Source organism: Acanthaster planci, linkage group LG14 (genome assembly GCF_054643075.1).
Source record: "Acanthaster planci isolate LZ-2023a linkage group LG14, COTS_SCS, whole genome shotgun sequence".
In the NCBI taxonomy this organism is placed as follows: domain Eukaryota; kingdom Metazoa; phylum Echinodermata; class Asteroidea; order Valvatida; family Acanthasteridae; genus Acanthaster; species Acanthaster planci.
Window position 1 is genome coordinate 2,498,277 of NC_141790.1, and position 23,350 is coordinate 2,521,626.

Here is a 23,350-nt window from a genome sequence, read left to right on the forward strand (position 1 = left end):
GACGTCTAGGTACCACTAGCGGCTACACAATCAAGGATGGGCCGTTCGTTTTACGTTCCAAACACGTGCATTATGCAATGAAATGTAGGTCATTATGACATTGATGTACACCAAGATTGACAGTGGTTCCAGGCTTATGGTTACCAATACTTTCTGTGAAAATACTCTTGCTCGTAACAAACAACAAACGCAAGAACATGTTTAACTCTCTGGCGTTTATGGCGTTTGCTGTTTATTGTGAGACAATACAATTACAAGATAATCATAGTTTGATCTTTTTTCTACAGGGGGCAGGTATTTGAAATGGTTATCTAACATTCTACTATTAATGCGCAAATCCAAAGTACTAGTGCTTGGTGCGGCTGGTTGTGGGCGAAGTGGTAAATGAACGATTAAATTTCACAATAGTGCACCTCCGGCTCCAAGAGTTTCCAGCGCGTTGGCCAATCACAACGCGCAAAATCTGTCAACCCTTTCAAAACGCGCATTGGGTGGACAGATTTCACGCATTGTGATTGGCCAACACGTTGCAAACTCTTGGAGGCGCATTATTGTGAAACGCTCGGATTAAAGCAGGCTCCTAAATACTCAAATAAAACCGAGTTCAAGTTGGCGTCTTTATCATAGGCCTAGTGTTTTCATGCCACCGTTATCACCAAAGTTTTGTCATTTTTGCAGCATATTTTGCATTCTTCAAATTAATGAGCTGAAACCTTCACATAGGGCCTACCTGTACTGAGCTAAAAAGAGATATATGAAAGATATATAAACCACTCAAATTAACAATAATAAAAATAACTGAAGTCAACCAGTACAGAGATCTGGCCGAGTGTTTCTTCAATAGGGGCTGATCAGCGATTTCTTAATTACCAAGAACCAGACCTAACCACAGTCACCCGGGGACGGGGAGTGTGAAAAAAGTAATCGTAGTTATGGACAATGGGGCACGCAGAAAGTCAACCCTGATCCACGGGAACTGGAAGCGTGTCACACCGCTACAATTCGGTTCAAACCAGTTCACCGAACAGGAATTCACATTTGATCTGATTATAGTTAAGAAAATAAGTAGAAAGAAATTCAGAATAATAATGCTGTAGCCTGAGGCCCACAATTTCCCCAGTGGAGTCCAAAACTCCGTTTATTATAGGTCCTACATGAAAGCCTTCTTCCGAATTCTCAAATAGCGTGAAGCGTTTTTCACTCGATCCTTCCATTACTCAATAAATATTTTACTGGCACCCAATCAGTACAAAGCAAGAAGTAACCTAAATACAATCAAAACCACAAGTACCTATATCATTATAATGACATTACACCCTCTCCCCATTTGGCTTCCGCGACTATAATGAGAAATATTTGTAAAAACCGCCCACTATTGACAAAAACGCTAGAAAAATGTACGAATTCGGGCTATCCGAATCTCTCATTGTATGGCCATGGGGAAAATCTTAGAAAATTACATCTAGCTTTATAATTATGAAGCAGGCAGTGCGGTAACCATGGTGATCCCATCCCAAGCGCGCGGACGCGAAGGCGCCCTCTCTCGCATCACATAAGAAGTCCTGTCTACCTGACCATCATGGATGCCAGAGGCACTGTGCAGCCAAAAAGTACCATAATAGCTGCATTGTGGAGATCACGTCGAGTGTATCCAAATTGCCAGAAGTGGCTCCATAATTTTGTTCAGAGATAAACTCGTTTCTTGCGCAACCGATTATTTTTTTATTCCTTTGTTAATGCTTTGCAAACCGACCACAAACGAACACCCACAAATAAAAACTGACTCTCCCATTAACTGAGCAACATGATCAATTGCACAGTTTTGCAGCATGCTGTAGAGTAAAAGAAAAGTACATAAGATCAAACAGTTTTTACTTTTAAAATGCTATCATGTCATCATCAGCTACGTCTAACTATACACACAAGACAAAATATAAACATCCGTGTGACATCAAATGCCCTCTGCAAGAGTTAAGACTCGCAACAGTGACTGACATAAAAGCTTTGCTTCCGAGGTAGTTGGCAGGTACTGAGACACAAACAGATGGCAAAATTAATCTTGCTCAATAACAATTCGAACTGTCAATCTGCATAGGATGATGGCACCTCTCCTCCACCAACAAAAATACTGGTGCACTCCACCACATGGGTCACATTCAAGTTAATGTTAATATTGCTGTTTCAGGTTCAATATAATACAGTTCGCCAAAATTCAGCATTATCATCTTGATATTCAAAGTTTCAATTCATTAAACAACCGAGATAAAACAACACAAAATTACGTAAAACATTACAGAAATTAAAAAGACAGTGCTCACTAAAACAGTTCCCAAAGCACTGCCTTTTCAATTTTCTACACATTTTCACCAGTTCTTCACAGCTTCTCCTTAGTTACAATATTGTCATTCGTGATTCCAAAAGATTTTAGTGAAGCAAGTTCAAGGCAAAAAAAATCAAAAGATCTGAGGCAAGAAGACGGCAGTATACCACGAGCACATTTTGCCAGAAAAAAGGTACAAAAATTCGATTACCCTGGTTGTGACCCCAAACAAGTGGTATCAGCAGCGATGCTTTCAAACGCTCGAACCACGATATAAATTTCGTCGTGTTTTTAAAGCTTAGCATCAAATATAAAGTCTCACTTCTTCCAAAACTCCAAGATAAAACGCCAATTTTGTAAGCTGTATCGAGGTCCTGAGAAAACCATTATACAATCTGTAAGCTCGTTATTCTGCAGTATACGTGTACAAGCAAGTTCATCATATAAAACAATTTACATTGTCAGGACATAAAGCATTCGATTTCTAGTCTTCATATGACCTCCTATATACTGTTGCATTTCAGGGTACTCGCTGGTTCCCCAATCCCATTAAATTTCAAGAATACAATTACGAGGCTTATGTCATACTGCTTAGCTTGCAGTACAACACGTTCGATGGTCAAGGTGCCTGACGCTACTGTTTACATGGATAGCAACGGGTCACCAAAAGCCCACGTTGTCACGCACGAAGCTCCTGTACATATCCTACACCCAGTGTCTCTCGGGATGGGTAACGATTACAAAAAATATTTTTGGATTTTTTTGAAACTTAAAAGTGATTACAGCCACTAGTGAGCGGTTGCAATAGTTCGACGGTCCAACTACGTAAAGTTGAACACAATCTGACCTATGTAACGTTCTTGAGCCCACAGAACGTTTGATGTTCATTTTCGGCAAGCAAGGCATTTCTATCCATAAAGGCGCACCACAGCAATGCGTGGATAGAGGGTTGGCATGGCTGCCATACTGCAGGGCAGCGCTTTTGCTCCACAGGGTATGTGCGAAGGAGCTTTTCCTGTGGAAAAAGAACCGCCCAGCAAAATGGCTACTACGCAAAGCCTCTGGGAAGATTTTTGCACCAATGTGAACAGAAAGTGCATGACCATCAGATTCGTCGATAGGAAAAGCGAATCATTAAATAAAATGCGGCTCTTAAAGTCGATCATCTCTGTAGCAAACTAGTCTTTTGGAGGCTATAAAAATATCGAGCGTGAGCTATTAAACGTAAAACTCTCCGCACACCATCCCTCTACATAAGTCTCGATAAACAAGTACAGTGTCTTACGACAGGGACGACTGGTGGCGGGCTGCCATGTTACAGACAGCATTATTATACACTGTTGCAAACACCTTGACCAAGGCTATATCTCCGGTACAATTGTACCGGCGTGCGGCAGCATTACTTCGGGTCCTCACATTCGGTTGCAAATGAAGGTGGCAGTTGCGTCGAAACTTCTGAGTCTTTGACGAAATGTCAAAGGAAGAGGAAAAACTAACAAAAGTTTCAAATTCTGAACTTGCCAAAGTGGTTCTGATCCGCCCCGTAAAAGGGGGGAAGCAAGATGTTAAAGAAACAATTTCCAATTTGCTGGTCATCCAATTCTGTAATGACTGATCTTATGGGAGCACACCAGTAAATGTAAGAATTTAGGGTAAACCAAAACTATCTATTAAAAATTAAGCAAAGTATCAAATCTAAACAAAGATTTGGAAATGCAAATTTTCCCGTGTGCGAAGTTTGTAAATCAGTCAAAGTTTTATGTGACTGTAGGAGTAGGATCTTCTTTATGCACGTTTTTCCTGTGGAAATGTCGAGCCCTTTTTTGTCTGAAAGCTTTGCCACAAATGTCGCACAGATACGGTCTCTCATCCGTATGCGTCCTCATGTGATCCGTCAGGGTGCCGCTAAGTGCAAACGATCTCTCGCAGATGTCACATTTGAACGGTCGCTCTTTCGTGTGGACCCGCCGGTGGTTTCTGAGATGGGCCTTCGTCCAGAAAGCGTGACCGCAAAACTCGCAGACGTGCGGCTTGGGCTCGTCTGTGTGCGTCCGTTGGTGCTTTACCAGGGTCTTTTTGACGGCGTAGCGCTTTCCACAGACGTCGCACACGAACGCCTTCTTCTCTGGGTGCGTCACCCAGTGCTGCGCCATCTCAAAACTGGTGGTGAAAGCTCTACCACAGGTCTCGCAGACGAACGGCTTGTCACTGGTGTGAGTCTTTTGGTGCAACCTCAGTGTGACATTGCGGGTAAATGCTCTCTCGCAGATGTTGCAGACGAACTGTTTTTCGTTGCTGTGCGTTTTCGTGTGTCGGATCCTACAGGCGCTGGAACCAAACGACATCGAACAAATGGGACAGCTGAACGGCTTCTCCTTGGTATGCGATCGGATGTGCCGTTTGAGGTCTTTCTTAGTTGCGAAAGCCCAGTCGCATGATTCACACGGGAACGGCTTCTTGACAGCGTGCGTTGCGACATGCTCTTTCAGACTACATGACCGAAGGAAAGACTTGTTGCAAATCTTGCATACGAAGGGCCTTATGTTGGTGTGGATCCTTTTGTGACGAGTGAAAGTATTGTTGTACTTGAAAGTCATGGAGCAAATGTCACAAACGTACGGTCTCTCGTCACTGTGTGATCTCTTATGAGCGCGGAGACCCGTCCCGGAGGAAAAGGTTTTGGGACACGTCGGACACGAGTAAGGCTTTTCTTTGGTGTGACACCTGGGATGGCAAACCAGGGTGCACCGGCGATCGAAACCCGTGTTACAAAAGTCGCAAACGTGCGGTTTTTCGCCGAAGTGGTTCCTCCTGTGGCGTCGAAGTGTATGCTTGGTCTTGAAGGCTTTGGAGCAAAGATCGCAAGTATGCGGTTTCCCTTCTTCGTGGGTCTTTCTGTGTGCGGCTAAGTTCTGAGGTCGTACAAATTCTCGGCCGCACTCGTCACACGCAAACGGTTTGTTGCCAGAATGGGTTTGGAGATGCTCTTGCAGCTCGAGATCGGTTTGGAATTTCCGTGAGCAAATGTTGCACTTAAACGACGTCTCGCTGGCGTGGGTAGTCTCCTTGTGATTGGCCAAGGTGTCCCTCCCTCGAAAACCCTCTGTTACAGACGTCACACACAAATGGATTCTCCTTTAAGTGGGTTCGCCTGTGACTCGTGAGGCCACTCTTTTTAACAAAGCTTTTATCGCAGTCGTCACACTTAAAAGGTTTATTGTCAGCATGGAGAAGGAGGTGATATTTTAGGCCGCTGCGACGCGCAAACGTCTTGTGGCAAATCACGCAAACGTGCTGTTTCTTGTTGCGATGTAATTTTCTTGTGACGCGACAGATTGCTGAAATGTGCGAAGGACTTTTCGCAGACAATGCACACGAATGGTCGTTCTTTCGTGTGGGTTTGCATTGTGGCAAGCAAGACCGAATTTGACTAAAAATCGTTTGGGGCAAAGGTCGCAAGCAAACGGCTTGTAACCGGAGTGCGTCTTCTGGTGTTGGGTGAGGGTGTCCCTATTCGCAAAAGGCAGGTCACATGTGTCACAGAGGAACGGTCTGACATTGGTGTGGGAAACCAGGTGCCGCTTGAGATTGCTACAGATCGTGAACGCCTTCGAACAAATGTCGCAGACGTACGGCTTGTCGTTGGAGTGTGTCCGTTTGTGACGGACGAGGCACTCCTCCAGGGCAAAAGCTTGGCCGCATACGTCGCAAGGGAAAGTCCTGTCTTTGCTGTGCACTTTCATGTGCGACCCCAGGCCGCTCTTGTTGAGGAAGGTTTTATCGCAGTGGTCACAGCGAAGCTGCTTCTCGGGCGTGAGCGTCCTCTTGTGTCGAAAGAGATCAACTGATTGGTTGCTGGGGTCGCTCACGTGCAACTCTTCAGAGGTGTGCGTCTTCCTGTGACGCCGGGCAGACGACATCCTTGGGAAGGCCTTGCTACAGATATCGCAAATGTAAAGCTTCTCCATGGTGTTGGCTCGCAAAACTCTTATTCCTGTGGGCCCCACGAATCGTCCAAAAGAACTGCGGCAGACAATGAAACAGAAACAGAAAGTCACCTGTGTGTACCCAAACGTTTATAAGGAACGTATGAAACCGGAAGTGCATTGGGGAGAGGGCCAGGAGGCTTAAATCTCGGGGGTGTGGGGGGGGGGTATATTCCCCACCACTCTTTGCACGAGCACGGGGGGACGGGCTATTGGATCATCCCTCCTGCGTTTTAGTGGTGAGACAAAAGGGCTGATTTATGAGTTGTTCTTCGAACTTCCCAAGAAACAAGTGTACGAAACGAGTAGAGAAAAGAAGATAACAAGAAAAACGCTTCTTTCACAACACTCTAAAAACACCTGGGTCATTCCTTCCTCCATGGTCAGACTGACCCGGAATCTGACCCTTTCTGGGTCAAATGTGACCCAAAACAGGTCATAACATGGCACCAAGATTCCAGGTCAGTCTGATTCAGGTGTTTTTAAAGTGCACGACGTTTGGATGAAAGATTAAAAAGTGCTAGTTATACATAGAAGAATGTTCATCTCTTTCCAACCCTCGCCCCCCCCCCTTGATAATCCCCGGCCATGTAGGCAATACTGAAGTCATCCCCTATCTCCAAGTCCCCAGAACAGATTCATGCCACTGGTGAGAAGGCATAAATTTGAGGGATTCATTTGATAAATCTTTAAGGGGTTTAGATCTTGGGTACGAGACTAAATTTGGCAACTTCCAAGCTCTTAATTGGGACGAAGAGAAGTAGCCCCAAGAAAATGATGGACCGTCCTCAAAATTGCTTTAAGGAGAGCATGGCTCAAGCCAGTGTTTCTGGAATCTTTAACCCACATTTGTTTTAGTGAGAGTGGACTTCGGGTTTAGACTGGGCTGGAATTTAAATTGTTTGGGGTACCGTAATAGATATATATAGTAAATGATAGCAATATGACTTTACCTTTACATATGTAAAGGTAAAGTCATATTGCTATCATTTACTATATATATCTAGTTACGGTATTCCCAAAGGCGTAGGCGGGGGGGGGGTCGGTTGCGGACGATTCCACCCCCCTTCTAATTAGCCTCTCTAATCCTCCATTGTCTCATTAATAAAGCAACCGCACAACGGAAATCATGGATTTGCCTTCTTGGGCATTAAAATCCCTCAGATTGTAGGATTGGATGCATGCCCCCGACCACACTAGTCGTCGCATTTTGAGCCCCTCCCCCAGCCCTTAAAGGGAGAATTACACCACTCCTCTTTAGGAGTGATTTTCATTATGTTATGAAGTTTTTCACTTGGTTTTTCACTCTTTGGGAGTGGTTTTATTATTTTATGGTAGTTTTCATTTGGTTGTTCACTCTTTGGGAGTGGTTTTATTATTTTATGGTAGTTTTCATTTGGTTTTTCAGTCTTTGGGAGTGGTTTTATTATTTTATGGTAGTTTTTCAATTGGTTTTCACTCATTGGGAGTGGTTTTATTCTTTTATGGTAGCTTTTCACTTGTTTTTTCACTCTTTGGGAGTGGTTTTATTATTTTATGGTAGTTTTCATTTGGTTTTTCACTCTTTGGGAGTGGTTTTATTATTTTATGGTAGTTTTCAATTGGTTTTCACTCTTTGGGAGTGGTTTCATTCTTTTATGGTAGTCTTTCACTTGGTTTTTCACTCTTTTGGAGTGTTTTTGCACACAATATCTTAAAGTCTAGAGAAAATACAAAGCAGATAGCCGATCTTCATTAGCCAAAACAAAGCAAAGGAAGCAAACCAACTTTCACATTAACAACCGAAGTGTTAAATTGAAAATAAAGTTTACCGGAAACATGAAAGATGTCAAGGGCCGTAGTCAAATGTTCTTTATCGTGAATTCAACATTACAATGGCCCAGTGTGGCACGGAAAATATTCATAAAAACATCAAGGTGCGCGGTCAATAAAACGGTCATACCGTATACGACAACATGTACAGTCCAGTTCGACGTCCAACATCTTTGTGCGCACCCTTCCCACGCAGTCGTGTTTCCTTTTTGATGGCGTGTTTGAATGACACACCCGACAGACACTTAACCTTCAAGCGCCCTTTACCCACTGTCGAGTCAGCGACACAGTTAAAGGGTCTCACCCTTCCGTGGGCCTTGGTCGAATCACACGAGGTCGAACAGGCAACATTCATTTCACTTTCATTTGGTGAGATCTCATGGTGAGATTCGGCTTTGGAAGATCATGATGCCGAATCACAAAAAGACAGAAATTTTATCCAAGAATGGTCATGTAAAATGCCTCCGCGAAAACTTACCCGCAACCTTCAACCTCTGGAATGTGTGAACAATCACGTAAATTTGGAGGATTAAGCGAGCGGATGTAGCTGTGGATACTTGCAGTAAGTCTGTGTGTATACTCGTACGCCTCTAAAACATCGAATCCAATCCAGAGCAAGAGACTGAGCGTACTGAGCATTCTTTCCTGTGCATAATTCCACGCATTAAAATTATGATTTACGAGACTTGACGGTCTGCCAAGTTCAGAAGTTTTGATACTTGTATTTCCAACAAAAAGTCTCTCCTTCGAGATATTACATAAAACGTGAATATCTCTTGAATGAGAGGGAAAGGACAAAGAGAATGAATGAAACTTGGTTTCCGAATTTCGGAGCATTATTTTTGCTAAAAACAGAACAAAGCGAACTACATTCAGGACCAGTGGGATATTTTCTCACAGAAGTACAGCAAGTGGGGAATGGAAAAAACACTGTGCACAACTGATATTCACATCAGAATCCCTGAGGAAATACCACCGGACGTCCTTCAAGACAGCTGTCCTGAAAGATAACAAACTAGGGGTGACTTCCAGTTTGCAGTTTCAATTTCTCTTATTAAAAATGTGCACAACTTGGCGCGCTGTCTACAGAAAAAGTTGCCCGATTTATAATCGTTTTCGTGCAGATGACGAGAGACTGTACGTGCGGATAATAAATGCCGGGCTTGTTATAACAGGCAAGGTTGAGAGTGGCGTCGAAAATGAAAGCATGAATGTGCTCATTAAAGTAAATCGGTTTAACCCCTGAATGAATTTCCTCATTCTTTAGTTCCACAAAAACACTGTCAGCATATACCGGAAAGAAAAACAAACAACACGGGCGGCCCATGCGCACCGCACATTTAGTAATACACAGTGAAGCTAGTTTGTACCGCTAGGCAGAGCAGGCAGAAAACGCTGATATTAGGTCGTTTCAGATGTCATGGACAGAGGTAAGTACGTAGAGCAACACCTTCTTCCTGAAAAAAAATGATAACCGGATGTGATTCCTTTACCAGATGTTTGTGGGGCACCCAGAAACAGCTGAGAGTTGCCAAAAAGGGAAACAAAGTCACGGAATGGCGCCGCAAGATGACTGCACTCTAAGGGGTTTTTACTCAGCGCATATTATACACTATAGCATACCGGCAAATACGTTGGGTGGGCGCGCCAAGCACTGAGTAGGGTCATGTGAATTTCGTACTCCTGTGAACTCCGATCTTTCCTAATATGGACTACGATGCCCGTTAAGACTGGATACACTTGCATGTACATGCACAAGCACGCCGTCCAAATCGAACGTAGAACCGAAGCTCACATGAACGAGGGCCATCTGCATGCTGTTACGGTGGATAATTATAGCTAACTGTACACGGAGATGTTCAGTTTATGAACAGCATACGCTGGTTACGCTGAACTTAATGGCCGCACCGGTCCTTCCTCAGCATGAAACAAAATCAAAGAAGCTCAGAATGATAACCTACGTTCTTTAACCTTGCATATTTTTCACTGAAGCTCTTCCTTGTTTATAACTTCATCTATTTCTGAAATTCGAATCTCGGGTTTTATGACGCAAACAGCTGTATGGACGCCGCAACCGACGCGACGTTGCAAAATTTATTAGTGGCTGATTTTTTTAAGTTGACACGACGATGGGCCGTCTCTTGAAAACTCCCCATTCTGTTCAAAATCGACCAAAGACGATCGATTCGTGGGAAATGGTGTATTTTAAGGACCCTTATACTACAGTGACTTCAATCGTCAATCCGACCTAAAACTTTTTTTTACAGTAAAGTCTTCGAAGTTTGAACAAATATACGCACGTACACGCAGGCCCTGAAAAAGCCCTTCCATCATGTTCAGGCTCCATGCTATAATTAAAACACGCAGGAACAAATACAGTGCCGAAAGGCTTCAGGAATACAAACAAATCAACAAAAAGTAGGTCTACCGTCTATAACAAATGATTCCAAGTTTATGGCATCTTCTAACCTCCACTTAGTCTGAGAAATGGGAATAATTACCTCAGGCTCTACCTTTGCCCTAAAGGTCGTCTCCTGTTAGCCGTCCTCCAGACGTGAACAGCTCATAGCTGCGTGCCATGAAACACAGAGCGCGCGCGACCACATGTAATACGTTCACACCTAATTCTGCGGAAATGCAGGCAACGCACAAGAAAGTATACTCACACTTTCTGCGCCGACTTGCAGTCGATCTTTGCGGGATGCTAGCCACGAATCCAGAGTCAATCTAAACTCAGTGGACCTCACTAGACTAAGCCTGGAAATAAAACATGGCCCCTGAAATGCCAAGTTCGGCAAGCTGCAAATTGACAAGTACCGGCACACGCAACACAATCGACATGTACAGTACAGTACAGTAACCTGAGCAGTCGACGCTTGAACAAGGCAGAGCATGTACAGGTTGAGCCCGCTGCTGGCAGGCTACAACAACTCTACCGCTCGCTTTAATTTTCTCCACGTGTCACACTGCGAGCGCCCCCAGTTGACAGTGTCGAGAGAACGGACAAGACGTTCATCAGACTGAAGACTTGAAAAACGGTGGTCCTGAAGTGGAACTTGTTTCGCACGGTTGATTGTCATCCAAAATATAGTGTTTTGCCAATCACTGTTCTGCGACTTTCCAGCTGTTGGCCTAATTAGGCTTCCCCGCGTAAAGGGTTTACAGAAATACGTGGAGGTGGTCTATCCACCCCAGGGGCGTATCCAACTGTTTCAGGGGGGAATTCAAAACCGAATGCAGCTTCGGGCTTATTCAGCACTGATGTTGGCTGTGAGATCCAAAAAGCTCGTTAGGCCTATAAAGCCTACAAAATAACGAACGAGCCTAAAAACGAACTTGAACTTAACGTTATCATTCAGTACTCTTAACTTGATAATTATTACTTAACAGAAAGGACATGTTTAGTTATACGAGTCGTATGGAGAAATAAGTCTTGACCAGAGCTCATCACTGGCCTGTTGCTATGGATAAATAAAAAACAAAGTTGCAAAGTATTTACAGAGTTTACTTATTACCTTTGGACCTGAATGTCTGAAAAAGGCCTGAAAACATTAAAACGGGTCAAATCTAATCAACACCGTAGTTTACCGTTGCCTAACAACGGTAAACTATTTTTTTTTCTGAAAAGGTGGTACAATTGCACCAGAATAATTTGAGAAAATTTCTGTACCAACTGTCGCTTAAAATATCATTGTCAAGCAGCCTTCATCTTTTTCTTTTATAGGTTTGTCCAGAACATGAAGCATCCCGAAACCAACGCAAATCTGTGACTGACAAATTATCCGACTTTTAGGGATCTAAGTGCAATTATCGACAACCATCAAATTTTCAAATTGACTCAGCAAGTCTATTGAAGTTCCAGTGTTGTTGCTAGAGCACACTGAATTCGAATAACTCAATCTCATACGTGACCCATCCAATGTAAATATCGTACTTGACAACACTATTTGCCTCACCCGATAATCTCCACGGTGCGTCCAATGTATCAAAGGAAATAATAAACTGGTGGATTGGTTATATATATATATATAAAAATTGCCCATTCAAAGCCCGCTGTCGCGTTAGGTTCAGTTGTTGCCTAGTCAGCGAGCGCTTTCTGGTTTGGTAAACACATACAAAGGTGTCCATTTTGGGACCGGAGTTACAACAGAAAGCAACCAGTCGTGTGTTGAGTTTCTAATGATGCTGTGTTGATACTGTGTAGACATCTGTATGTATTTTCCAACTGATGCCATCAAGTTATTGGAGCAGGACGAGGAATTCTAACGATACTTGCAACCGACTGCAAGACGAGATCAACGGCGATTCCGATCAGACTACTTATCAGTTATGATTTTTTTGGTGTTAATTATGACGCAGGGGTGAGTTATTTTCTTCTACTTCGAAATCGGGACATAAGTTTATGTCCACTTGCTGTGAATTTACTCGTTCGATCTTTCAACAGATCTGATTTATCTCTGGCTGAAAGAGTCAGTTACATGGTTCAATCAAACTTATTCACCACCACGAAGGAAGCGACATCCATTGATAAGACAGAGTGCTTTCAAGTTATTTTTCTCATTTTGACATCAAGGAAAATGTTTAAGTTCGCTTGTGACCTCCATAAGTTCGTGAAAGCTCCGTATCGCGCCACAGCCATTGTTATTTGAAACATTGAATTTGCCAAAAGGGAAAGAGTTCCATCATGACCTGAACATCCGCACTTGATGTCCTGTGCACAAACCCAATGCGGCTGAGATTTAAAATTCTCAATATCTTCTACGAAAATGTTTTTCTGTGCTGATTTTGACTTGTCAGGACATGTTATCACTTTCTGAAGGCGGATACATGTAAACCACTGTAGGAAAGAGTGGCCGATGTCCACACACTCTTCCCGCGAAATGTTTCAAGTTTGCAAAAACAATGTCACACATTTCCCTTTCCCTCTTCAAATGTATTATAATCACTCTGTGAATGAACGCATTCTGTTGTTTCTCTTAAATATCTCGTAGTAGAGACAGTCGGTAGTGTTCAAGAAAAAGGACTTACACGTGAACTGAACGATACGAGAAAAACATACCTCGCTCACTATTCAACTCTACGGTGGTCGGACTGAATGAAGCTCTAGACTGTAAGATATTGGGACTGCTTTTGCCGTCACATCTGTTCTCCAGTTCCCGCTTGAAGTAGGTACCTCATCATCGACAAGCAGTGTTTCGATTACATGACGCAGAATGGGCTGCGGGCCCTCAGAAGTTGCTGTGAATCACAACCACGCCCAGGTGAACAACCACTCTCAAAACAACAACCACGCCCAGATCCCCGTCTCAAAGAAGAAAGCTATCACAAAGGTAAATCATTTACACGTATTTATTTTTGCTTCTTTCAATTTTCAAACAACATAGATGCCTCATATCAGCACAATATATTATAACCTTATATATCTTGATAATGCATTACAAGTTTCGTTCATATATACACCACACATCATAACGTAGTGTCGTTCAATCTTTATTTCTACGAGGCCTCTAATGCTATAAAAATCTAAGATATCTGTGTTATACTTTAAGAAGTAAGCAGACATAAGTTGCAACTTTTTCACAGCTGACAATTATCCTATCTTGTGTGACCTTGACACCCGCAGGAGGAGTCAGCAAACAGAAGTAACACTTTGCGAAGAGGTGAGTAAAACAACACTCAATTTGTGGGGCATGCTTCAAGATAGTTTTACATGAATTATACATGTGCATGCGTCTGTCTGTGGCCTATCTAGACGAGCAGGGTTATAATACAATGTGGCATTTTTTTCTGACAGGAATTGAAAGTGCTATCATTGTAATAGACGGTGCCGATTACGGGGATCGAAGATTATTTTACGGATGGAAACCTTGGACAATAATTATGGATAGTTTTTTAGAATAAAGCATCTCTTTTACAAATGTGTTTGGCGAAATGGAGAGAAACATTTTTTAGAAATGCACTAACGTAAAGAGAGTCAAATTTCTGAGTGGGCGCCCGTTGGTATACATTTTTTCCCAAGGGGGCACTAAAAGCAAATGAACTATGGCTTGTGCATAGGTTGTGAAGGCTATATTTCCACGTTTCGGGGGGGGGGTGTTAGCTATAGACGACTTCGGGGGGAGGCGAGCGCCCTGTATGACCTAATCCCCGAATTACACCACCGCAGACATGTGCACATATGTTTTTCTGGTCGTCAGAAAAATCGTTCCAGGTATCATGAGTTACAGAAGAGTAATAGCATATTAAAGGACGATGTAATTTGGTTCATGATACAAAATTCCTTCCTCTTCCCAGACCAATCAGAGACGCAGGTTCCTTTCAGTTATATGTGTACTTGTGTGTTTTTTTTTAAATAATGTGTTGCAGGATACAAGTACGTGTGACCAAATTTGTTATTTTTCAGCACAATTATTGCATTTTGACCGATTTGCAATTTTTTTTGGCCGTGGACTAAGGACGCAAATAATTTTCAATTCTTGTGGACAAGTTAATTGAAATGACGAAATATTCGTTCAATAGGGAGCCCATTACCACCCCGTATATCGGTCACTGTGCCTCCGGACTTGGCCCTGCTCGACGTTGTACCGACCACGCCTATCGAGAACCCGACTCTGTCTGGTTACATCTATGTGCCACCACCCATTCCGGTACTTGTGTACCAAGGCGAGGACACCTTCACCAGACACTACCTCACAGTGCGAGGGGACAGACTAATGTTTGAGGGCACGCGGGGCGAATTGGATGAAACACAGTGTAAGTTGTCACGATGATTTCATGAACAAATTTCTCATATAGTTAATATGAATGGGACAGTAATTTTCGGACTATTCAAAGTAGCCACTTTTTGTAGGTAGAAAGATATGGTGGTTCTAAGGGCAATGAAAGCTGTGGAACTTGCATTGTTCGTGTGTATTTCGTAAGGCAGAACTGTTCTGTTTATAATTCCTCAGCCTGTATGGTTTCGAATGATGCGTCACATTTTGCAAAGCCCCAACAATTACCAGCGTTCAACAGGTACAGACTGAAGACTTGCAGCCAGTATAGTTTACGCACAAGGAACTTTTGAATTTAAAGTTCCCGTTCATTTTGGGACCGTTGTGTAAGACATTGGATCATAGTAATTATTTCATTTTGTTTCTGGCTGCCAAAGGTAGCTTCGTTATGTCATATGTAGGTAAATATTTGTCAGAATTTTCATTACAAGTATTAAAACTGAATTATCCAATGAACTAGTTTGCTGTATCCGGCCTTTAGAATGCTTCGAGAAGAAACGCTTGACGATAGAAAGAATGTAAGAGGTATTTGGGTGACCTTTGCTTAACATTTTTTCCCTGTATTAAAACGTTTCAAGAGCAAGCAATAACTTAGTCGACCTTTGGATACAGCACATCGCAGATGATCATTCAGAAGTGAAGCATCAATCAACCCAGGCGAGTGGTGCTTAGCACTTAAGGTCAAATGTGTCCTGAACTATCTGTTCCTTTTTTCATGTACTTTGGTTTGCAGACGTGTTTGATATGTACCAGTATGCCAGCAAGTGCGCCGACTGGGGCACCACCGTCAGCCTTGTGCACAGACAGTCGATGCGATGCATCGCCTCCGAATCAGAAGAGGGCGTCGCGAAACTCGTGGTAAGAAAAAAATATGTATATACTCCTAAAAAGGTTTAAACTGACTGGAAGACTGAAAGGAGCCGCCAGAATTCAGTCTATGTGCTTGACTTCTGTACAGATGAAACAAGCCTAACCAGCAGCCTTCACCCTTAGAATTCAAATCCATAACCCAAACTTCAAATCTCATAAAATGCCATAACTTCAAAACCTCTGATCAGAGGAACCCAGTGGGCACGAGACGTCGTTATGACGTCTTAAAGACGTCTAATATTGACGTCTTATTTATGTCTTTTTTGAGTCGTATATGCAAAGCCAAAAGACGTCAACATCCTGACAAGTAAACGACGTCAGTTGTCCGACTAGAAAAAGACGTCAGCGTTATGACGAGTAAAAGACGTCAACATCGCGACTAACAAAAGACGTCAACATCGAGACTAATAAAAGACGTCAACATTGAGACTAATAAAAGACGTCAACATTGAGACTGATAAAAGACGTCAACATTGCGACTAATAAAAGACGTCAACATTGCGACTAATAAAAGACGTCAGCATATTGAGCAGTAAAAGACGTCAGCATTAAGACGTCTTTTATCCATCAAATATCAAGGAAAAAAGACATCTGCATTGAACGAGTCATTTTTTTTTACTTTTTTATGATAAAAAGAAGTTCACATGCCTTAACACGCTGCCTGGCTATAAAATAAATTTTGACTGAAGCGACTGTTTACAACTAAACAATTTTTTTTATTTAACTCTGATTCTTCATATTATAATAACCTGTTAGCACACTTTGCTGAAAATGATGGTCTACACAAATATTATGTACCAATAATATTTCTGGTATATTCAATGGCTTTGGACGGACCATTACAATTGCACCCAGCACGATCAAAGTGACGATGAAACAAGGTACACTTGTGTTTACACTTCCTGGATAAAAGCAGTTAAAAGGTTTTACTTTTACGGACAAGGCAAGAATGGGAAACATTAAGCACACAGTACATGTACATGTAGTATAAGCCATGTAACTGAATATTTGGCAGAACAAAACATTTCCAACCAGGCAAGACTTAGTAAAATACGTTTTAGATGTACATGTAATGGCATTTATGAGAGGTAGAAAAACAGACATCAGTTGATGAAAAGATGTATGCTTGTACTAATAAGACAATTCAAATCGAGTTGGCTTAGAATTTAAAAAAATGGAAATATTGAACACTTTTTGGAAAAAATTTTGTCTCATGCAGTGGTTTGTCAAATTTTTAGAAAACAGACTATCCTGGAACAGGATGATCTCGTCAGTTACAATTTAAATTACTGTACGTGTTTTAATCCTGCAAACAATTTTACCCATGCCCCCCCCCCAAAAAAAACGATCAGACGTGTAATTTTGTTATAACCGTACTTTAAACAGCCTTCATTGCTTCAACCTGAGGAAATAAACCTGAAGAAACAATGTTCATATTTTACTTGAACAACAAAAGGTTTCAAGTTTCAAATAAGACCAATACAAAAATAGGCTTTATGCTCATTAGTTAAATATCACCGAAATATATGAAACAGCCAGGAAACAGGTCATCTGATGCACTAGACTGGTCGCACAGTTATCCGGTGGGCATGCCTGCTGAATTACTCAGGGCTCTTGGTTTGTCTCTGGTAGGAATACTAAGCTTTAAGTACTTCGCTATTCGTTGTCTTACTGCAGACACTGTTGTGCCGCGTGATGCAACACTTCCTGCAAATGTTAGACAAATAAGACAATTTATTTTTGTAAAAACTTTAAGGACTTTGGTGGCAGTAAATAAACCGGTCCTCTACCATTGTTTACACCACGTCTGAGCTGAAGTGCGCATGTTCATTGTGATTGAGAATGAAAAAGAATTTTTCTGCCACCAACTGTCTCGAGCATGTCTACATCGAGTGGCCAATATTGTACATTGCATCACATAAATGTACTGCCATTACATTTTCACAGTTTAGTCTCACCAATACAATGGTATAACATTTAATCTTAAAAGGGTAAATTAGACTTATTGACACTGTTAGTATTTGCCATATTTGATGACGCTGAAGTATGGGCACTGTGGCAAGCCCAGATGCTCCTTACTGCACTACGACTGCGAGTCTACGTACGACTACGAATAAACACTGTCTGTGGTCCACCCATGGAGGTAGGAAACAACCGTGGCCAACCCGGTTGACTGTTGAGGATTAAAATTATTGCGTTTAAGCCTGACCTCTGCTTCACCAACAATGCCCATACGTAACAGAATTACAGTTTATAAGCACTTACCTTTTAAGGAAGGGCCTAACCTGTCTTTCTCTTCTTTAAACAGACAAGCTGCTTGCAGCGATACTTGTACATGTACATGTACTCGAGCTCTCTTAATTCAAAATTATGAAGTAGTCTGGTTCCCTGACCTGAAGATCTTTATTCCATTTGAAATACGTGTAGACGCCAAAGTCAATAGACCTAACCGTAGTTCTGGAAGCCCGTTTTGACTTTTGGACATGACCTCAGTCTTTGCCATCGCTGGTTCCAGTCGGCATGCTCAGAGTCTCCTCGGAAGGCTGGAACCAGCTAAGACTAAGCCAGAGCCACTATAGTAGGGCGGTGCACACGCTCGAAGCCAGTCGTTGCTTGCGAGCAAGCAGGTAATGAAAGAAAATAGCCTCATCCATTCTAAATGTAGGGGTATTTTAATGTCATGTTATTTTAAATCAGACGAGGGGGTTGAGGGTCAGTTCCACTGCAAATAATAATAAATCACAAGCAGGTGTACTAAACCACACTCGCAATTCCTCTAGTGTTAAAATTTCCCTGTAAGGACATTCGCACTATTGCTATCCCACACATCCCTCTTGACGAATAGATGAGAACAGTCAAACAGAACAGTCACCTGCGGCCGCAGGCGGGATTTCGCAATACACTGTATGCCATTGCTCTGTCGGACCTTCCGCGGTGAAACCGAGTGAGAACCGGCAAAATCCGAGACAAACCAAAAGTCACCGTGCAAAATCTTCATAAAGTTATCTAAATCTTTTTCTGTTGTATGTTGACGATTTGATAACGACTGTAAAATGACGTCGTAAAGACGTCGTGTGTTTCATGTATTGCTTGTTGAAGAAAACAATTCAAACAGAGAGAAAAAAAGACGTCGTGAAGACGTCGTTTTCTCCTTTCACTGTATGTGTGGTACCGATGATTTGATAACGACTGCAAAACGACGTCTTAAAGACGTCATGTTTTTTTGTGGTCATGGTTGCTGAAGCAATGTTTCTAACCGAGGATAAAAGACGTCTTTAAGACGTCGTTTTTTTGTCACGACCACTTTACGACACACGACCACATAACGACCACAAAAAGACGTCTTTCACGCGTCGTGTGCCCACTGGGAACCACCCAAACTCAATAACACAATCATCCCTCAACTTATAAATAAAAAATACAAGGGGAAAAATGCAATTGTACGTTTAATCCAAATCACATGCACACATATAAACTACGTTGAGCATAACTTCCACACTGTATAGTGATGTTGTGACTGACAGTAATCCATTGAAGCCAGCGTTATTACTTGAATGGCAGGCAACGAAATCGTCATTGTGCCCGGGGCAAGATTAAAATGTAAATAGCGTAGGTGATTTGGGAATATTAAAATACAGTTCAAACGCTTCTGATCGTTGTACCCACTCAAAACTGGTGTTTTCATAACACTTCATAAAACAATCAAGTGATTCCATAAAATGGCCTCATTTGCGAAGCATCTTACAGCTGAATATCAAAACAATATTCTCTAGAGGGGGCATATGTCTAGAACAGTTTGGCTCTTTAAAAAATTATTCTCAGAAAGCTACTTTCTGGTATTGGTGCATTAAATTTAGAACTTCATTTTTTTTCGATTTCTGATTGAACGGTAACACTGAGATAAAAAACACCTGGGTTAGACTGACCCAGAATCTGGGTCCCATGGGGCCTGACCCCTTTCCGGGTCAAATATGACCCAAAACAGGTCATAATTTGACTCGGGAACGGGTCAGGCCCCATGGGAACCAGATTCTGGGTCAGTCTGACCCTGGTGTTTTTATAGTGACCCTTGAACAATGAATGGAATATTTATTCAAATTGCTTTTGGCTTACTACTGGCTAAAGGAAATGTTATTCCTTCGACGAGTTTTAAAACAGAATAAAGGTAAATAAACGATGCCATAAGTACTCTGTTTATATTTCTGATTCAAAGTTTTTTCAAATGAAAGGAATCATATTATATTATTATACTATTACTGCAGGACTTCCCAGACTGGATGTCCCAGGATGACGAAGAGATTGAGGTCAATCCACGCTTCTTCCTACGGACTCAAGAGAGTCCGGAATCAGACTACACGTTATTCCGATGTCACAGCGGACCAGGTATCATACACCACCGTTGTGGGCATTTTAGTAACCCTTTCCGTCTGAAATTGTGAAATTCACACAGTTTATGTAGGCTCCCACAATTTTAATTTGCTTTCTTTACTCTCTTGAAAAAATGCGTGCAAGCTCTTTGCACGCGTGGGTGCCCCTCCCTGGTTACGTACACCACCATTAACGTTTTTAACGATGTGTTGATACATCACAACGTTACCACAATCAATTACAGTACCTCATTAACATCGAAAGGTACCTTTCCTAAAAATCACCTTAATAATGAAAACAATTAAATGTAGATTCCTCTGTCCGTTTAGGTTGAAAATCCGTAAGTGCACTTCCTATATTTATCCATCTGGGGCTATATTGATGGGCTTGGCCATACTCAGGGCCTATGGTTTTTTAAAGGAACACCGAATTAGAAGCCTTAGCCTATGTACATGGCCAAAACAGCCCTCTATCTACTCCCTTTGTGTATCCACTTTGACGCCATTCCCCACGAGTGTGATATATCAGACCTTTAACTATTCATATTTGTCAATGGGCATTGACTTCACACGAAAAACTCATTTCAAGACGAATTTATTTTTGACTTTCCTTTCACAGTGAAGTACTTGGCCAGAGACGCAGACACGAGCAAGGCTTACCTGTCTCCCTGGATGCGGTATCCTGCCTTCTTACAACTGAAAGTATTGACTGTCCCGCAGGAGACGCCCGACGAGGACTCCCTAAGAACGTCAGACTTTGTTTAAGCACTTGAACGAGATGTCCTTAAACGACTCCAATCAACATTTGCCGAACATCAGCGCCGATCTGTTCCACACCAGAGTGACCCAGGTTCCCGGAAAGAGAATGCTGGAATCTTGCATAGAGTAAGATTTATTGCGGTTGCAACTACACGGAACTCCTAGGGTTTTGCTCACAGTGAAGGCTGAAACACAACGGGCAACAAAAGATCGTTCCCGCGTCGGGAGGTTTCTGGCAAGCAAAGGCAGGGAATTCAAACCATGTGAGGAAAAAGGAAAGCATCGGGACAACGACATACTTTGAATTGAATCTTTAATCGCTTAACGACAGACCATGCAGGTGCTTTGATGTTGGAGAATTTTTTGTTTGGGGAATGGTTGAGTAATAACGCACACGATATTAGGGTAAAACTGATGTCACAAGCTGTCAACAAAGTGGTATATTTTAATAATATCGAGGGTTTGAATTCTAATCCAATAGTCATGTTTGCAAAGCGGATGTTGCATGTAAATACATGTATATTTATATAATATTGATAATGAATTCATTCTAGTTATAGCCTTTGTATCTGTAAAACGACTATGCAATTTGTTGAAATAAATTCTACGGTGGGCCTTCTACAAATCCACGACGGTGGTCTGTTGCCATCATCCAGATCCGAAGAAATTGGGATCCCTTCACAAAACAGTTCGTGTACTGGCATGACAAGATTCGTTACTTGGGACAAACAAAGGTTTGTTTCCGATAACGGAATGCCAAGTTACATGTTTCCAACAACATTACCGTGGCCGCCCAGTGAGCGAATTGTTCACATCAATATCAGATTATACTTGGTCATACTCATATGTTTTATATTGAACGAAAAAACTATAGGCAGGTAAGGCATCCACAAATATTCCTTATTTACTCCTTTATTTCTGCCAGTATTTGTGTGAAAGGAAATGACAATGATTCCTGTACGGTGAGATAGTTTTGTTCGTTCTGCAGACCTTTTTCAAAGCAGTGTTCCAAGATTTGTTTTTTTCAGGGTGTGTCTTACGCTCTATTTTCAAATGTTGCATCTCTGTCAACTGAAGTTCCAAATATTACCCTAAGGCTTGCTTTTTTTCTCCCTGGTGCATGAAAACTCTTTAGCTCAGATCCAGCATGTGGTTCCAAATGTATATTTCATGCTAATGAGTATCAATGACGAATCGATTTCAAGACGTCCCGGGTTTGCAATGTTCTCGTAAACTATCAAGTGTTTGAAATTCTGTAGATAGGCCCTATCACTGTATCAGAGTGTTCCTAAAAAAAAATAGAAAGCAGCCTCCTTCATATCTTCATTTCTCAGAGGCCTGTTTGGGATATGGGCGTCTCAAACGTCCCTTTTTGCTCTACATTCAAAAGTACTTAAATTGCCCAACTCCAGCCGAATGGTACAAACGGTGAAGACAGCTGCACCTCACTTTTGAAGGATTAGTGGCGACGCCAAGAAGCGTCTTTTGTTGAATACCCTTCCTCTCCACTATTTCGGGTTAAGCAGACCCTCCAACCCTTCAAGGGGGATATGTGAGAACAATTTCAGCGGTTGCAGAATGCTAAAAAAGACCTCTAATCGAACTCACGAGAGCCATATTCCTTACAAATAAACGTGGAAGACCCAATAAGAATGGACGCGTAACCATACAATTCCAACAGGCTGCCGAAAATAGAGATCATTCACGAAGGCCAGCCATCAAAGACCCAGACTAGTTTACTGCATTTGACGCTATTGCGGTGTTTGGGGGAAAGGAGCCTTTATTGTACGGTAAACGTTCAGTCAAACACTTCTTTGTATAGAATTATATAGCAATGTTGGCAAAGCTTTGCGTGTTTTTATTTACATTGCTGCACATTACATGCAACTGACATAAAGTCCATGCACTACACACAACAAACACCCGTTAAAGTCCTTCGTTGAAAAGGGTTGGTTTACAGCAATATTAGTTTTTTCGTTGTCACTTTTCATAAAATCACTGGAAATTAACAGAGCAAGCATGTTTATAAGCTACATATGCAGTGCTTGCTTGTCCTGTCATGTCAACTTCTGCTATTGATGACGTGCCTTTGGCTGTCAAAGTATCTCGAGTTTAAATAAAGTACACGCAGTGGAACTGCCACTTAAAACAATAATTTAGTGTCGATGATTTTACTCTTAGATAACTCCATCTTTTCTGTGTTTCACACAACCTGTTCCTGAAACAGGGAAAGCATTCATATATAATGCTTTCACTGAAGAATTCTATAAATAATAAATAAACTGATATTTTACTTGCTTATTTTTATTGACCTGTTTTGATTTTCTTAATAGCTCTATATAAATGTACATATTTTATGTCCTGGATGATTTTTTTCTACCTATTGACTGAAGTAGAATATTAAAAACACGAAAAAAAAGTTAAATTTTTTTTAGTGCAATTTCTTTTTTAGGTTTATGGGGT

General features: G+C 41.8%; 1 protein-coding gene, 1 long non-coding RNA gene and 1 pseudogene across 3 annotated transcripts; 1 reads left to right on the forward strand and 2 right to left on the reverse strand.

Moving 5' to 3' along the window:
- Positions 1–217: 217 nt before the first annotated feature.
- Positions 218–11,128, reverse strand: LOC147796747 (uncharacterized; annotated as a pseudogene). Its single transcript, XR_015427680.1, has 2 exons — positions 10,785–11,128; positions 218–6,343 (listed from the first exon to the last, which is right to left on the reverse strand). The product of XR_015427680.1 is annotated as an uncharacterized LOC147796747 (transcript).
- A 424-nt stretch (positions 11,129–11,552) lies between these two features.
- On the forward strand, positions 11,553–23,042 carry LOC147796748 (uncharacterized). Its single transcript, XM_087145784.1, has 7 exons — positions 11,553–12,479; positions 13,110–13,448; positions 13,742–13,778; positions 14,638–14,871; positions 15,625–15,749; positions 20,024–20,144; positions 20,748–23,042. The coding sequence occupies exons 2-7, from the start codon at positions 13,332–13,334 to the stop codon at positions 20,891–20,893; spliced, it is 780 nt and encodes a 259-aa protein (XP_087001910.1). The 5' UTR covers positions 11,553–12,479; positions 13,110–13,331; the 3' UTR covers positions 20,894–23,042.
- On the reverse strand, positions 16,457–19,126 carry LOC147796749 (uncharacterized). Its single transcript, XR_015427681.1, has 2 exons — positions 18,027–19,126; positions 16,457–17,468 (listed from the first exon to the last, which is right to left on the reverse strand). It is a non-coding gene; the product is annotated as an uncharacterized LOC147796749 (long non-coding RNA).
- Positions 23,043–23,350: the final 308 nt, after the last annotated feature.

What these genes read in the sequence shown, in the direction of transcription:
- LOC147796748 (XM_087145784.1), top strand. Translation starts at nt 13,332, where the DNA reads ATGGGCTGCGGGCCCTCAGAAGTTGCTGTGAATCACAACCACGCCCAG. An exon ending in AGAAGAAAGCTATCACAAAG is followed by an intron (nt 13,449 to 13,741) that starts GTAAATCATTTA and finishes TGACACCCGCAG; the next exon opens with GAGGAGTCAGCAAACAGAAG. An exon ending in AAGTAACACTTTGCGAAGAG is followed by an intron (nt 13,779 to 14,637) that starts GTGAGTAAAACA and finishes TTCGTTCAATAG; the next exon opens with GGAGCCCATTACCACCCCGT.